Here is a 17,944-nt window from a genome sequence, read left to right on the forward strand (position 1 = left end):
GCCTGGAGATGGCATAGGAAGGGAGCGGTGTACAAAAAAAACAAAAAAAAAGAGAGTCGTGAGCTAAAGTATAGCTGCATTGCTGTATTTAATGTTTGTACTTATTTAACATGGGGAATCTTAAGAAAGTAATTTATTGATACACATCATTAATGTTATTGTGATTAATACCGTCTTCTACTGACTCCTCCCTGGCCTTGCCCCCCCAGCTCTCTCTGGGCTCTGTCCCCCAAATATTCCTACAGGTCGCACAAGATCTGCCTGCAACCCTCTTATGGTTAAACTGCCAACATCAAGACTTTCTGCTCACCTTCACTCCTTCATTCCTCTTTTCTCCCGCCTCTGGAACAAACTCCCTCACTCTCTTCAATCCCACTCCACCCTCCAGGTCTTTAAAACAGCTGTTCACCACCATCTCTTATCCTCCCCCATCCAAAACCTTGATCTTTTCTACCCCCGCTAATTTCGGTCCCCTTGTGTTTTATACCTCTTCCCCCCCCCTCCCCCCCCCCTTCCCACGCCTCCTCCCCCCAAGCCCTCTCCCTCCCACACTTCTCCCTGCTCTCAAATGTTGTGGTTGTGTGCTTCCCCTTCTCTCCCCATCTTGTCTTCCGCTCCCTCTTTTTGTATATTTTGTTTGTCTGGTTGATTTGTTTGTGAAATAAATGTTAGCTCTTCCACAAGCCTCGATTCAGTATACAAAAAAAAAAAAAGAAAAAAAAAGTGGTCATCAGGGATTAATACTTATTGTAATGTTACCCTTCGGTTTCCTGTCATATGTTGGTTTGACTCTTGTCACAACGCGAAGGGTGCATCAGTGTCTTTATTTGTTTTCTGCTGTGATGCCCTCAGGGTTATCGGTGCATACGCTGCAGTGCCCTGAGGTCGACATGTAACACCCACAAAAGGCTATTTTCCTCCTTAAAACAGAGTTTGGAAAGGCAGAAAACCCCCCCTGGGGCAGGGGGGGGGGGAAATTGAGTCGCTAGAACCTCTGTCCTATAATCCTTAGTCCCCTTCGCAAGTTTGGTTGAGATAAGTAACAACCGAATCTAAGGTGGACAGACAAACAGACAGACACACCAAATTGCATATTTTAGTATCATGTTGTAAATGATAATAATTAATTACATTTTAAGGATTAATTCAGCCAAATGGACAGTGTTAGGACAAGAGGCCATAGCTTGAGGGTTTAACAAAGACGAGAGTTATGACAGTTTAAGGCAGGGGTCTTTCAGTCAGAGAGTGGTTAATGCATGGAATGGCCTCCCTGGAAACGTAGTGGCAGCACAAGGGGGGAGTTTAAATGGGATTTAGATAGGTACCTGGATGCATTGGAGACAGAGGGGTTTGAGGGAAATTGGCTTGTGTGTATGGTAGATCGCTTGTATGAGGATGGGTGAAGATACTGGGGTTTGTGCAGCGCAGGCATGATGGGCAGAATGGCCGCCTCCTGCGCCAAGGTTCCTTGTGTAGCCTTGTAATTCTAAACCTTAAATATATTAACATTTGAAGGACCAAGATTTGATTAAGATCATTAATTGTAATCTTAATGAAATTGACAATTTGATGTATCCATGGCAACCTTTTTATGGGGAGGGATGGATTTTGCAAGTATTGTGCTCTGCATGACGTCTTGTTGTTTGTTTGCTTGTTTGTTTGTTTGTGTTTGACTTATATGCACTCCAAAAAGTGTGCAGGATGGAATGAGTCGAAAGCATTCGGTTGCACTCGGGGTGTACCTTGGAGGGTTTTAGGAGGTAAAATTGTTTGTTTGCTTTTTACATCGTCCTAGTGGGTTCAGAAGATGGGGTTGTGGAGGGGGCACAATTCTCTCTATGTAATGGTGTATACAGCAATACCCCGGCCTACGTCATTAATTGGTTCCATAAGCCGTGACGTAACTCGGTTTTTGACGTAAACCGGGCGTAATGTCTTAAAAATGCCTTAAAATGAAGACAAACACCGTAAAACTAGAGTAAACTAGAACGGGCACTCGGTAGAGCGCATACCTTCGCCGCAGCTACTGTTCTGTACTTGGTAAAAATACGATTTTGACCTTTTCGTGACCTTGACCTTGACCTTTGACCCGATTGCTCCCAAAATCTAATCAAATGTGTCCCGTATAATAACCAATCATCCCACCAAATTTCATGCAATTCGGTTGAATACTTTTTGAGTTATGCGAATAACATACACACACACACACAGACATACAAATAAATACACAGCGATCAAAACATAACCTTCCGCTTTTGCGAAGGTAATAACTGGTGGAGGCTGCGGCTTCGTCCTGAATCTTTGCCGCTCCCCGTCGGGAGTCCCTCCGTTGTTTTCTATCGGTCGGGTCTTCTCCTCGAATGGGGTGACCGGCACGGACGTGTCGACCGTGAGCGGGCTTGTGTGCCGAGTGGCTCCGCGGCCCGCTTCACCACGGCGTGCTTTACCCAACGTGTCCAAGCAGTTTCACCGGTGGTCGTGTCGTGTCGTCCATGACGAACGAACGAGCTCACGGTTCCGTGAACTCGGCCGCCCCGGGGATCGACGCTCGCCTCCGAGTCGTAGGCGTGCCCCGTCTTTCCTCGAGCGGCCGAAGATGCGTGCTTCTTTTTTTTGGACGTTGCGATATACGCAGAAACGACGACGTACAGGCAGGCATTTGCAAATCCATGCACATGTGCACATGCACACGTCGATCGGTTCGTCGACACCGGCGCTCGAGGCATGACACGGTCGGTCATTTCACATGGGCCATGGGCCATGGGGCCTGACCTCATCGCGAACATTGCACACTCTGCACGGTGACGTGACATGACGTCTGCCACGGACGGTCGTCCGAGCCGGCATCGTCGTCATGTTTCGCCGTTGCCACGTTACGTTGGTTGTTTTACACAGTAAAGGAACCTTTACACAGTAAAGGAATAATCACAAAAATACCAGCGAAAGGCAAAGCAAGCACGCGACCACAGCACAGGACAAAATGCATATGGCGTCGCCTTTGTTTTGAATGAGAACCAGCAGCTACGCGTACGTACATTTTAAAAATATTTTTAATGTGCTTTTTATTGTATTTTTAATTGTTTTTTAGCTTCTTTGATTGTTAATTTATGTACTATTTTATTTATTTTAAATATATTTTTAAGGAAAAATTTATTTTTTTCACATCCTCCTATTATGATGTCGGAGTGACGTAAAGTCGCACATAATGACGTTCGCTGAACTGAAATTTACTCGAGAAGAGTTGCGTAAAGTCGGATTTGACGTAGGTCGAAATGGCGTAAAACGGGGTATTGCTGTACTGTATAGCATAGTGCCTCTCCAGTAAAAGGGGATTATAATATTGTTTCAGTAAAAACTTGAGCAATGCGACTGTGTTGCCAATATGCCTCCGCATCGTCCCACAACGGGTAGATGCCCTCGTTCAGTGTCCTAAAAATAAACAAGTTTGATTTAAATCCCTTCAGCTCTTTTCAAGTATCACATTTTCACCAGACATGACAGGTTCATGTCATGACATGACATGACACCATACATTGATCGGTGAAACAGTTTCAGAGAAGGGATTTATATATATATTGGCTTTCAAGCTAACATGGCTGCCATAGTATTTGTAATACTCAGTTCCAGAAAGAGGATAATAAGCTTGTTACATACACGTCAGGTGGGTCGACGACAACCATTGACTACCTGCTGGTGCGTAGACGAGATAGGGGGCACCTCCGGGACACAAAGGTGATCCCGGGGGAGGAGGCTGTTTCACAACATCACTTGCTTGTCTGCGACATAGGGGTGAAAGGTGCGAGGAGAGATCGGCGGGTGAAGTACCAACCGAGAATGAAGGTGTGGAGGTTGAAAGAGGTCACAGTGAGGGAGGCATTAAAAGAGAGGCTGAGTATGGTAGAGGATGATGTGGTTGAGCTTGAAAGTGGTTGGATGTCAATGAAAGATAGTCTGTTGGGAGCCGTTGGTGAGGTATGTGGATAGACAAAAGGACCACCAAGGCACTCGGAAACATGGTGGTGGGATGATGAAGTTGGAAAGAGGATTGACGAGAAGAGGAAGAAGTTCAAGGAGTGGCAGAAGGCGAAGGGTACACGGGCAGAAAAAGGCAGAGCATGACAGTTATAAGGCAGCCAAGAAGGCTGCAAAGAAAGAGGTAGCAAAGGTGCAGGAGGCATGTAGGAAAATGTTCGGAGAACGCTTGGATTTGGAAGAGGGTCAGAGAGCGGTATACAGGATTGTAAAGCAGATAGCAAAAGAAAGGTGTGATGTGATGGGGGTGAGTTGCTTGAAGGATGAAGTGGGACAAATCGTTGTGGACCCAGATGGAATTAAAGGAAGATGGAAGAGATATATGGAAATACTGTTGAATGCAGAGAATGAATGGGATGGCAACATAGAGAGTAACCCAGTTTTAGGACTGGCAGAGAAGATAACCGAGAAGGAAGTTGAGGAAGCGATAAAAGCAAGTGAAGAGTAAAAAACCATAGTCCCCCTTTCGCTCCGCGGTGCGACGGGGGACAAAAAGCGGGAGGGCCGACGGGAGTTGTGGGAGATATGTTGAAGGCAGCGGGAAATTGGGGTGTGAAGAGAATGACAGAGATCTGCAATCTGGTGGTGAAAGAAGGCCGCATTCCAGTGGATTGGGAACTGAGTACCCTCGTCCCTCTATACAAGGGGAAAGGTGACCCTCTGGACTGTGGCTCGTATAGAGCGATAAAGTTATTGGAGCATGGAATGAAGGTATTGGAAAGGGTGTTGGAGAGGAGGATAAGGAAGAAAGTGAAGATTGACGAAATGCAGTTTGGATTTATGCCAGGAAGAGGAACGACAGACGCGCTTTTTATTGTGAGGCAGTTGCAGGAGCAGTACATGGAGAGGAGAAAGAAGTTGTTTCTTGGGTTTGTTGATCTGGGGAAAGCATTCTATAGGGTTCCACGTGAAGTAGTGACATGGGCATTGAGGAAGTTAGGAGTGGAGGAATGGTTGATCAGAGTAGTGATGGCAATGTACAAAAGAGCGTGCACAGCTGTAAGGACGAAGGACGGGAACAGTAGTGAGTTTGAGGTGAAGGTGGGAGTGCATCAGGGGTCGGTACTAAGTCCACTACTATTTGTAGCTGTGATGGAGGTGCTGGCTCGGAACGTAAAGGAGGGTTTACCGTGGGAGTTGTTGTATGCAGATGATCTGGTGTCGATTGCAGAAAGTATGAATAGACTGAAGGAAAAGATGAACAAGTGGAAGGAATGTATGGAGACAAAAGGTCTGAAGGTTAATATCGGAAAAACGAAGGTGATGGCAAGTGGTAAAGCATGTGGTGAGGTGGAAAGAACTGGGAAGTGGCCGTGTGCTGTGTGCAGGAAGGGTGTTGGAGTGCATTCCATTCAATGTACAATGTGCGCTGAGTGGGTTCATCAAAAATGTAGTGGTTTGAGAGGGTCATTAACCAGTGTGGCAGCTTCATTCAAGTGTAAGTTGTGCACTGAGGGAGCTGCAGATGGAGGAAATGCTGAGTTGGATCTTGGAGACGGCATGAAGCTGGAAGGTGTGAAAACATTTTGTTACCTTGGAGACATGCTGAATAGAGAAAGTGTATCCGACTCGGCAACGGTTGCTCGAGTGAGATGTGTATGGAAGAAGTTTCGGGAACTGAGTGGCGTGCTGACGAGGAGAGGAGTGTCGTTGAAGCTGAAGGGAAAGGTGTATGCTGCAGGTGTGAGAAGTGTTATGATTTATCGGAGCGAGACATGGATAATGAACGTAGAGCAACAACGAAGGCTGGAAAGAGTGGAAATGCGAATGGTTCGGTGGATGTGTGGAGTATCGTTGAGAGAGAGGAAAACAAATGATGAATTGCGAAAGATGATGGGAATAGAGCCTGTGATGGATGCTGTGAAGAGAAACAGTTTGAGATGGTTTGGTCATTTGTTGAGGAAGGATGAAAGTGACTGGTTGAGAAGAGTGATGGAAATGAATGTGGAAGGAAGTAGAGGTTTGAGTGATTGTGACGTCTGTGAGGTGGATCAGTGAATGTGACATCTGTGAGGTAGATGAGCGATTGTGACGTCTGTGATGTGGATGAGCGATTGTGACGTCTGTGAGGTGGATGAGCGATTGTGACGTCTGTGAGGTGGATGAGCGATTGTGACGTCTGTGAGGTGGATGAGTGATTGTGACGTCTGTGAGGTGGAAGAGTGATTGTGACCTCTGTAAGGTGGATGAGTGATTGTGACATCTGTAATGTGGATGAGTGATTGTGACGTCTGTGAGGTGGATAAGCGATTGTGACGTCTGTGAGGTGGATAAGCCATTGTGACGTCTGTGAGGTGGATGAGCGATTGTGACGCCTGTGGGGTGGATGAGTGCTTGTGACGGCTGTGAGGTGGATGAGTGATTGTGACGTCTGTGATGTGGATGAGTGATTGTGACGTCCGTGAAGTGGATGAGTGATTGTGACGTCTGTGAGGTGGATGAGTGACTGACGTCTGTGATGTGGATGAGTGATTGTGACCTCTAAGGTGGATGAGTGATTGTGACGTCTGTGAGGTGGATGCATGATTGTGACGTCTGTGAAGTGGATGAGTGATTGTGACCTCTGTAAGGTGGATGAGTGATTGTGACGTCTGTGAGGTGGATGCGTGATTGTGACGTGTGTGAAGTGGATGCGTGATTGTGACGGCTGTGAGGTGGATGAGTGATTGTGACATCTGTAAGGATGAGTGATAGTGATGTATGTGAGGTCGATGAGTGATTGTGACGTTTGTGATGTGGATGAGTGATTGTGACCTCTGTAAGGTGGATGCGTGATTGTGACGTCTGTGTGGTGGATGAGTGATTGTGACGTCTGTGATGTGGATGAGTGATTGTGACGTCTGTGATGTGGATGAGTGAGTGTGACGTCTGTGATGTGGATGAGTGATTGTGACCTCTGTAAGGTGGATGAGTGATTGTGACGTCTGTGGGGTGGATGCGTGATTGTGACGTCTGTGAAGTGGATGAGTGAGTGTGACGTCAGTGAGGTGGATGAGTGATTGTGACGTTTGTGATGTGGATGAGTGATTGTGACCTCTGTAAGGTGGATGCGTGATTGTGACGGCTGTGAGGTGGATGAGTGATTGTGACGTCTGTGAAGTGGATGAGTGATTGTGACGTCTGGGAAGTGGACGAGTGATTGTGACGTCTGTGATGTGGATGAGTGATTGTGACGTCTGTGAGGTGGATGCGTGATTGTGACGTCTGTGAAGTGGATGAGTGATTGTGACGTCTGTGAGGTGGATGAGTGATTGTGACGTCAGTGAGGTGGATGAGTGATTGTGACGGCTGTGAGGTGGATGAGTGATTGTGACCTCTGTAAGGTGGATGAGTGATTGTGACCTCTGTAAGGTGGATGAGTGATTGTGACGTCTGTGAGGTGGATGAGTGATTGTGACGTCTGTAATGTGGATGAGTGATCATGACGTCTGTGAGGTGGATAAGCGAGTGTGACGTCGGTGAGGTGGATGAGCGATTGTGACGTCTGTGGGGTGGATGAGTGATTGTGACGGCTGTGAGGTGGATGAGTGAGTGTGACGTCTGTGATGTGGATGAGTGATTGTGACGTCTGTGAAGTGGATGAGTGATTGTGAGGTCTGTGATGTGGATGAGTGATTGTGACGTCTGTGAAGTGGATGAGTGATTGTGACGGCTGTGAGGTGGATGAGTGAGTGTGACGTCTGTGAGGTGGATGCGTGATTGTGACGTCTGTGAAGTGGATGAGTGATTGTGAGGTCTGTGAGGTGGATGAGTGACTGTGACGTCTGTGAGCTGGATGCGTGATTGTGACGTCCGTGAAGTGGATGAGTGATTGTGACGTCTGTGAGGTGGATGCGTGATTGTGATGTCTGTGATGTGGATGAGTGATTGTGACGTCTGTGAGGTGGATGCATGATTGTGACGTCTGTGAAGTGGACGAGTGATTGTGACGTCTGTGAGGTGGATGAGTGATTGTGACGTCTGTGAGGTGGATGGGTGAATGTGACATCTGTGAGGTGGATGAGTGATTGTGACCTCTGTAAGGTGGATGCATGCTTGTGACGTCTGGAAGGTGGATGAGTGATTGTGACATCTGCGAGGTGGATGAGTGATTGTGACGTCTGTGAGGTGGATAAGTGATTGTGACCTCTGTAATGTGGATGAGTGATTGTGACGTCTGTGAGGTGGATGAGCGATTATGATGGCTGTGAAGTGGATGAGTGATTGTGACGTCTGTGAGGAGGATGAGTGATTGTGACGGCTGTGAGGTGGATGAGTGATTGTGACGTCTGTGAGGTGGATGAGTGATTGTGACCTCTAAGGTGGATGAGTGATTGTGACGTCTAAGGTGGATGAGTGATTATGACGTCTGTGAGGTGGATAAATGATTGTGACCTCTGTAATGTGGATGAGTGATTGTGACGTCTGTGAGGTGGATGAGCGATTATGATGGCTGTGAGGTGGATGAGTGATTGTGACGTCTGTGAGGTGGATGAGTGATTGTGACGTCTGTGAGGTGGATGAGTGATTGTGACCTCTGTAATGTGGATGAGTGATTGTGACGTCTGTGAGGTGGATGAGCGATTATGATGGCTGTGAGGTGGATGAGTGATTGTGACGTCTGTGAGGTGGATGAGTGATTGTGACGTCTGTGAGGTGGATGAGTGATTGTGACCTCTGTGATGTGGATGAGTGATTGTGACGTCTGTGAAGTGGATGAGTGATTGTGACGTCTGTGAGGTGGATGAGTGATTGTGACGTCTGTGAGGTGGATGAGTGATTGTGACGTCTGTGAGGTGGATGAGTGATTGTGACGTCTGTGAGGTGGATGCGTGATTGTGACGGCTGTGAGTGGGTCTCGTCAAAAGGTTTATGGTTAATGTTATGAAACGCTCTCGTGGACAAAAACATTCCTACTTCTTTGAAAGCTAGGTTATGGTGCACGTGTAAAGCTCTCATGCACAAAAACAGACATGGACATGCACACGCAGGGACACAGACACGCACACGCAGGGACACGCACACGCAGGGACACGCACATATGCACACGGACACGGACACGCAGGGACACGGGCATGCACACGCAGGGACACGGACACGCAGGGACACGGGCAAGCACACGCAGGGACACGGGCATGCACACGCAGGGACACGGGCAAGCACACGCAGGGACACGGACATGCACACGCAGGGACACGGGCAAGCACACGCAGGGACACGGACATGCACACGCAGGGACACGCACACGCAGGGACACGGAACGGACACGCACACGCAGGGACACGCACATGCACACTGACACACACACGCAGGGACACGCACATGCACACAGACACGCACACGCACACGCAGGGACACGCACACGCAGGGACACGCACACGGGCAAGCACACGCAGGGACACGCAGGGACACGCACACGGGCAAGCACACGCAGGGACACGCAGGGACACGCAGGGACACGGGCAAGCACACGCAGGGACACGGGCAAGCACACGCAGGGACACGGGCAAGCACACGCAGGGACACGGGCAAGCACACGCAGGGACACGGGCAAGCACACGCAGGGACACGGGCAAGCACACGCAGGGACACGGGCAAGCACACGCAGGGACACGGGCAAGCACACGCAGGGACACGGGCAAGCACACGCAGGGACACGGGCAAGCACACGCAGGGACACGGGCAAGCACACGCAGGGACACGGGCAAGCACACGCAGGGACACGGGCAAGCACACGCAGGGACACGGGCAAGCACACGCAGGGACACGGGCAAGCACACGCAGGGACACGGGCAAGCACACGCAGGGACACGGGCAAGCACACGCAGGGACACGGGCAAGCACACGCAGGGACACGGGCAAGCACACGCAGGGACACGGGCAAGCACACGCAGGGACACGGGCAAGCACACGCAGGGACACGGGCAAGCACACGCAGGGACACGGGCAAGCACACGCAGGGACACGGGCAAGCACACGCAGGGACACGGGCAAGCACACGCAGGGACACGGGCAAGCACACGCAGGGACACGGGCATGCACACGCAGGGACACGGGCATGCACACGCAGGGACACGGGCATGCACACGCAGGGACACGGGCATGCACACGCAGGGACACGGACATGCACACGCACACGGACATGCACACGCAGGGACACGGACACGGACAAGCACACGCAGGGACACGGACATGCACACGTAGGGACACGCACACGGACATGCACACGCAGGGACACGGACACGGACAAGCACACGCAAGGACACGGACATGCACACGCAGGGACACGGACACGGACATGTACACGCAGGGACACGGACATGCACACGCAAGGACACGGACATGCACACTCAGGGACACGGACATGCACACTCAGGGACACGGACATGCACACTCAGGGACACGGACATGCACACGCAGGGACACGGACAAGCACACGCAGGGACACGGACAAGCACACGCAGGGACACGTACATGCACGCGTTGGGATACGGACATGCACACGCAGAGACACGGACGGACATGACAGACCTGAGTGCGGGTGAAGTTTTTGTCCGCGCTCAGCAAGAACGGTGTGAGGAATGGTTCGGCGGGTCGCAGCTGCTGCAGGAAGCCGAAACAGCATATAAATATCGCCCTTCGGAGCCATAGTCGACCGGATCGCTCCGCAGAGCCGCGGGAACATGCAATGAACGGCATTCCCACAACACGGTCCAACTTGCAGACGGCTCGCTCGAATTTCCTATCCGGATGGCTCGTCGGACGGGACGGGACTGAGGTCTGGAAAATTATTCAAAACACACCGCGCAGCAAATTCCCTTCAGCAGATTCGCCACACTATATCCACATGTGATTGGGGTCAAAGTAAGTAGATCCACAAGTAAATATAGCAGTACTACCACGCTGGGAAATACAAATACAGGCTTTCCAACTCCCGAAGAACAACAACAGCCTAACACGTGGTTGTGCCGACAATCCGACATACCGTAAAAGCCCTTAGGGCCCCCTGAAAAGCCCTCAAGGCCACTGGTATTCCCCCAAAGCCCTCAGGGACCCCATTCCGAAAAACTTTATGGACATCCTCTGGTGTATTGTGTATCTGGTGTTAGTCTACTTGCCAGCAATGTGAACCCGGAAATGTTGAGTACCCCAAAGTTTTAAGTTAGAAATGTACAGTATGGGTCCCCAGCACTTAGAAACTGCCGGATGCTAACTTGCATATGTTGGGCAATTAGCAAAATTAGCATTAATAGCATTAACCCTATCAAACATAGGCCTGGGACACTGAAATTTCTGTTTCGCTCTATTGCTCCACTTTTATTCACAGGTATTAGAGGTAACAAAGGCAAGTACCATACCAAACTAGAATAATATGACTATGGGTAAATAATATCCTCAAAATTAAAACACAAGTATACCCAAAATTATCAGAGCTGAAAAATATGTGCACTAGTTACACAACATAAAACTTCCATCAAGAAAGAGCGTCTTGCACTTCTACTACTCTGCACTGTTATAAAGCATATCCTCATCATAAAACTCATCCTCATCGTCTTCATCGTCTTCTCCTGACTCGACATTCTTGTCATATTGCTCTTCTTGCTGTGAGTGTGTTGCAACATGTACTATCAGAGCCTTTGCAGAAGCAGTAGCTGGTACAGGCCAGGCCTGCAGCTACGCAGCTGCACTTTGCTGTTAAACAGGGCTTTAACCCAGCTTTGCAGCTACAGCTGATCATTTCCAACACGGCAGGAGGTGCAACGGGGCTTGAATCCAGGATGGGCATGATGACTTCCTCTCCCTTCTCGCCTTCCTTCTTATTCCATCCAAACTCTGTTATGTCCACAGCTGGTGGGTCAGGGCAGTCTGCTGCTTTCCAAAGCAGCACCTGTAGATGGGCACGCCGTCCATGGAGGAGAGCGTTGCGCTCTGTAGGAGGCAGTGTTTTCAGTGCTGGGGGGGTTTTGCGCTTTCGGTAGATGTCATATATGGCGACGTTCAGAGATGCCGACTCCCTCTCGTTGTACAGAGCCAGGAAAAAACCACTCACTGCCTCTGTAATCTGTAAATCAGTAGCTCCCTCCTCTCCGATGAAGTGAAGCAGGTCACCAGGTACTACTCTCATGGCCTTGAGTGCGGACACCTTCCCTTTCCCCGCGGGATAGGAGGTGGTGTCACATCCGGAGAGAGCATGCATAGCCAGGATGGAGCGACACTGCTCACCGAGATTCTCTACTGTCGAATTGATGTTGAGAATAGTGCCATCCCATCTCTCCATCTGCAGGTTACATGTGATACCCACCTTCCAGCACCAATAGACCATGAGTACGAAAACATCAGTGTCGTCGCTGAGAATGCGGACAGTTTCAGCTCCGCGACTGGCTGCATCCAACATGTATGAGATGAGGGAGACGTCAGCTTCGTCATGAGTGACAATACTGTCTGCTTTGCTGACCATCTTGATGTGATCTCCTATGCTGTGTGTGCACAGGAGCTCACCCAGTCTCCGTTTGTTTGTCTTGTTCTTCATCACTTTGTCGCGGCTAGGTAGAGGGGTTGTCAGTGAGAGTCGGTACTCTGTTGAGCTCTCCCCAGCTCTTCTCTGCCTCTCGTGGTCTTTGGCAGAGACTTGCTCATACCGGTCAAAGATGACAAATGTTTCGGTGATGTAGCGATTAAGCCGGCGCCCCAGGCTGGCTGTGAGGTCAGCCACAGTGCCTGACGATGACCACACCACGTGGTAGATGAGCTGTGATGCATCAACGAGTACAACATGTGGTGGGTGGGGATTGGGGGCAAGGATTCCAAGATGCTGGACGATCACAGACTTGTTACCCTTCCTGAGGCATCCATACTCATCGATGATGGATGCAGGGACCGGGCCAAGCTCGTAGTCAAAGAGGGCAGAGAGCTCCATTCTTCTCTTGCTCCCCACCACCAGCAGCCGAGCAAACAACGCCTCAAGGTCACATATGATCTTCGCATTGACCTTCACTCTTTTTTTGGTGAATGTCATTGTCACCACCTTATTTGAGATGGGCGCATGAAATCTCTCAGGAAGTGATGAAGAGAACAGTGTGCTCATGTCCTGTCCGATCTTCAATGCATCTTGCACATTCACCTTTTCATCTGCCACCTGGCGATTTATATGGTGGAGGGTCGCGGTCTCTATGGTGAGTGGATGGGAGTTTTCCTGTAGCACTCTCAGGATTTTAGCCCGGTCCTCCGCGTCCAATTCCCGCCGTCCTTTACCCTCTTCTTTGTGTCTGTTGGGCTTCATTGTCTTATCCGGTGCTTCAGCATCGTCGTAAATCTCATCCAATGACTTGGAGAGATAGGAGCAGATGCTGAAAGATTGGATCCACACGGCGACCTGCTCAGGGTTGGTGGAGATGCCCTTCATGCCTCCTACTCCCTTCCCTTACTTGATGCATGTCTGCTCCCCAAACATGTCTCCACTCACTGCAGCTGCACCATCAGAGTGGCGGCACACATGGCTTCCAGCGTAAAGGTCATCCTTGGCAGTAGCAGCAAGGTACTGCATGTCACGCAGATGCCATGTGATCCATCTTGCGTAGTGGTGATGACCGGCAGCAAAGAAATAGGGCAGCATCTCTTCAAGGCAGTGTTGTTGCAGCATCCAATCACCCTCTCTTTCTGCTCGCCAGAACCTGTGAGCTATTAGGGTAGGGGTGATGAAACAATCCACCCATAGCCGGCCTGTGGGGTGCTCTCTGGCTTTCTCCAGGAATGCCGTTATTTGCTCGTGAGTCTTCTCTCCCTCCTCTAAGAAGTCATGAAGAAGAGCAGACACAACCATACGGAAGGCTCGCATAGCCTTGGGCCAGGCCTTCCCGTTGAAGATGGATTTCAGGCCTCCAAATGATGCACCGACTAGCTCCTCCACACCTGTTGAATTCATCCGTTGTCCGATTGAGCCGATGAATGACATGAGAGTGTGCATCATCCCAGGTCTGAGAACCACTGATGACCATCGCTGCAGATCACTCCACTTGATCAGGCAAGCGATCACGTACAGCTGCATGTCAAACGTGATATGACTGTGGCTCATGCCAAGCTGCCTCAGTGATGTGTCTAAGTAGGTAATGGTACTGAGCACTGTATCAGGGTGGGCAGGGGGCGAGTCAAGCAGTGGTCCAAAGACACTTATCGTCTTCAGCTTTGGAGCACTGTCATCACCATTGCGATCTTGCACAACATTGTAGGCTGCCCAGTCCAGGGGAAGAGGGGAAGAGTGGAGCTGCGAGAGCCAAGCAGCATCCTTCTTCTGTGCTCTTGAAACACTCTGTTTGATGGCATCTTGGAAAGCATCAGTTCTTGGGACTTCTTTCAAGAGTCATCTTCTTGGGGCCTGTGTAATGTTCAATGACAAAACTGCTCTTATGAGCTATACGAAGTTTCCCAGCTTCAAGCTTCGTCAGACGGGGTAGTTTCAGCGACATGACCTTACCACCAGGTGTGGCTCCTCCGGGGAACAGGAGACCTGCTGGATTCTGCACAAACTGAGTGGCCATGGCATGAGTCGTGCGGCGACCATTGGAGCTGCCATACTTGTGGTGGAGTTTGACAGCAAGCCCCAGAGTTGTCTGATTCCAGCTCCTACTGATGTGCTGCTGGATGCATTGAGCGAGTGTAAGTGATGGTTTAGTCACTTTTCCTTCCTTGGACACGAGACTGGAGACAAGCTTCAGAAGGGTTGGACTTGTGGCTTGAACGACCTTGTCATGTCGGAAGCTGCCAAGGTCATATTGACGGGGCAAGGGAATATTCCGGACCTCTGCTCGCACTCTCCTGACAAGCTTGGTGACATCATCATCAGCACTAGAGGTTTCAGCTTGTTTGTTTGTTTGTTTTTGTTGTTTTTTTGTATACAAGATCGAGGCTCGTTAAAGAGCGAACATTAATCACACAGAAAGACAAACAGACACACAAAACAAATAACATCGGGAGCGGTAGACAAGATGGGGAGAGAGGGGGAAGGACACAAACACAACATTTGAGAGCAGGGACCGAGAGACATGGAGACATCGAGAGAACTGTGGGAGGGAGAGGGCTTTGGGGGGGAGGCATGGGAAGGGGGGGGGGTGGGAGAGGTATAAAACATATGGACACTGCCAAGACTTCCAGGAAAGAAGTTGTAATTTCAAACAAGGTGGATCTGGGGTGAATTAGTGGGGGTAGAAAAGATCAAGGTTTTGGATGGGGGAAGATAAGAGATGGTGGTGAACAGCTGTTTTGAAGACCTGGAGGGAGGAGTGTGATTGAAGTGAGTGTGGGAGTTTGTTCCAGAGGCGGGAGAAAAGAGGAATGAAAGAGTGAAGGTGAGCAGAGAGCCGAGATTTCGGCAGTTTAACCATCAGAGGGTGGCTGGCAGATCTTGTGCGACCTGTAGGAATATTTGGGGGACAGAGCACAGAGAGAGCTGGGGGAGCAAGGCCGGAGAGGAGTCGGTAGAAGACAGAAAGTTTTACTATTTTGTTTTACTATTTTGAGTGACTTACCAACGCACTGTCTAAAGCCAACAATAGTATCGCACCCTTCAACCCTAAGTACAACTATAGTGTCACCATAATAATCACACAAGTTGGATAGCATCTGCTTCCTGCAGTGGTCCCCGGAATTAACTACATATACATCATGTAACTCTGACACAGTCCAGGTGAACGACTTGTTTGCATTCATATGGTCAATGACAGCAGCTAAGCAGCTATCAACTGGTTTACAACTATCACTTGCACTTGAGTCAATAGACACCTTACTAAAGTCATTGTAGCACTTGGTGTGATACTGCGCATCAGCTGCAGGCATCTCCACGACGCCATTCACCCGTAGCGCCACTACCTCAGCCCAGTCATCCTGGCGCTCATCACATTTAGACAAGATGACGTCTCTGAAGGGTGGAATACCTTGTCTGTCTACAGTCTGGCATTGTTTAACTGACTTCCACCTTTCAGGGTGTTTGGGGTCTTTTGGTTCACAAATGAGACCACAGAACAGACAGTCTTTCGAACACTCGAAGGCAGATACTTTAGAGCGAAGAATTCGCTTTCCTGGCTGACTATGACTTGCGTCCGACTTACGTTTTACATTTCTCGACCTAGAGGTATATGAGCTATAACATGATTTGTGCCATAATACGGAGGCTGATATAGCACCATGGGTAGCAATGATGTTTGACAAAGTCTCATGTATAGCTGTATGTAAAGTATCTCGACAAACTGCGATCAATTGTCGTACGCGTTTATTCACTCTGCCGATCAAGGCCCGATTCACAGCAGCGCCATCCGAGGTCTCGCGTAGGGATACAACACGGTCCCGGTGTAGGGATACAACGGTGAATATTTGCACTGCATACATGACATCCTCCCCTTTAAGTCCAAAATTACCACGAGCAATACGTGCTAGATTTCCAGAATTGACATTTCAAAAGCAACATTTCCAAAACATGTGAAAATATGTGTGCAAACGGTTATGAGAATAATGAAAATACGTGAAAATAGAACATGTGTCAACGTGAAAAAAAACATCTTCAAAGATTCAACCGGTCGGGTGCTTTTCTCTCACGCATTGAGCGTCGCGGTGTACCAGTGGATACAGAGTCCGAGGTGATTCCTTTGGGTCGCGGTGTACCAGTGGATACAGAGTCCAAGGTGATTCCTTTGGTCTCCACGAAGGGTGTAGTGTTTGCAGAGGTTTTCGGGGCATCCGAGCCGGCTGGAGCGGCCACGACGATCTCCGGCAGTGGCAGGTCGAACTGTTGTCCTGACTGACGATGCTACAGGCTCCATCGACTCACAGTGACGGTAGGTTATGTGGTCCTGATGTCGACGAATTTCGCGGCCGTCCTGCAGGCGAATCACACAGGACAGTGAACCTGGCTTCTCGATGATGTCCCCCGGTAGCCACGTCGCACCTGCACCAAAATTTCGGGCAAACACTGGATCTCCAATGTTGATACATCGACTGTTGGACGTCTTATCGTGCACCAACTTTTGATTAAGCTGGCTCTGATAAACATTTGATGATATGTCTGGTTTGAGATTGTCAAGTGTCGATCTCAAGTGTCGTTTCATCAATAACTCAGACGGAGCTGCACCGGTTGTTGATTGTGGCGTGATACGGTATTTGAACAGGAGACGAGACAGCTTTGTTTCCAGGGTTCCCTCCTGAAGTTTCTGCAATCCCGATTTGATGATTCCTACGGATCGTTCGGCCAAGCCATTTGAAGCCTGGTGATGTGGGCTGACAAACTTATGTTTGATGCCGTTCCGACGTGTGAACTTGGCAAACTCGGTACTGGAAAAACACGAACCGTTATCACTCACGATCATCCTGGGCAGACCATGAGTGGCGAAACAGCGTCTGAGTCTTTCGATGACAATGGCTGACGTAGTACCACGCGTCACATAGGCATCAATCCATTTTGTGTGCGCGTCCGTAATTATTAGAATCATGCTGCCGTTAATAGGCCCGGCATAATCGAGATGTAGGCGATGCCACGGTTCGCTGGGCCATTCCCAGGGATGCAGTGGCGCTTTCGCAGGTGTATTCCGGGTGCTCTGGCAGGGGTAACAATGTCGAACATGATGTTCGATATCAGCATCAAGATTCGGCCACCACACATAGTTTCTGGCGAGTGACTTCATCTTCACAATCCCGGGGTGACAGTCATGGATTTCATCCATGACCCTGGAACGCAGATTTTTTGGGATCACGACACGACATCCCCAGAGTAGGCAACCATTTTCCACGCTGAGTTCGTTTTTACGTGCTTTAAAAGCCGCAAAATCTGGGTCACCCTCAGGTAGCAAATGCCATCTAAGCTGTACAGCCTGGACAGTTCTGGACAGAACGGGGTCTCGTCGAGTATGAGTGCGGATCTGGCCGGAATCGACAGCACAATCTTCCAGAT

At 49.6% G+C, this 17,944-nt stretch overlaps 1 protein-coding gene across 2 annotated transcripts in view; it reads right to left on the bottom strand.

Moving 5' to 3' along the window:
* Positions 1–11,006, bottom strand: part of SLC19A1 (solute carrier family 19 member 1) — an 84,737-nt gene extending 73,731 nt beyond the window's left edge. The window contains exon 1 of one of the 2 annotated variants that reach the window (XM_068122574.2): positions 10,543–11,006. In XM_068122574.2, coding sequence (XP_067978675.1) covers positions 10,543–10,710 — 168 coding nt within the window. In that variant the 5' untranslated portion in view covers positions 10,711–11,006. The remainder of the gene's footprint in view (positions 1–10,542) is intronic. The other variant, XM_068122575.2, reaches the window with a different exon arrangement.
* Positions 11,007–17,944: the final 6,938 nt, after the last annotated feature.

Source organism: Myxine glutinosa, chromosome 7 (genome assembly GCF_964187855.1).
Source record: "Myxine glutinosa chromosome 7, kmMyxGlut1.1, whole genome shotgun sequence".
In the NCBI taxonomy this organism is placed as follows: domain Eukaryota; kingdom Metazoa; phylum Chordata; class Myxini; order Myxiniformes; family Myxinidae; genus Myxine; species Myxine glutinosa.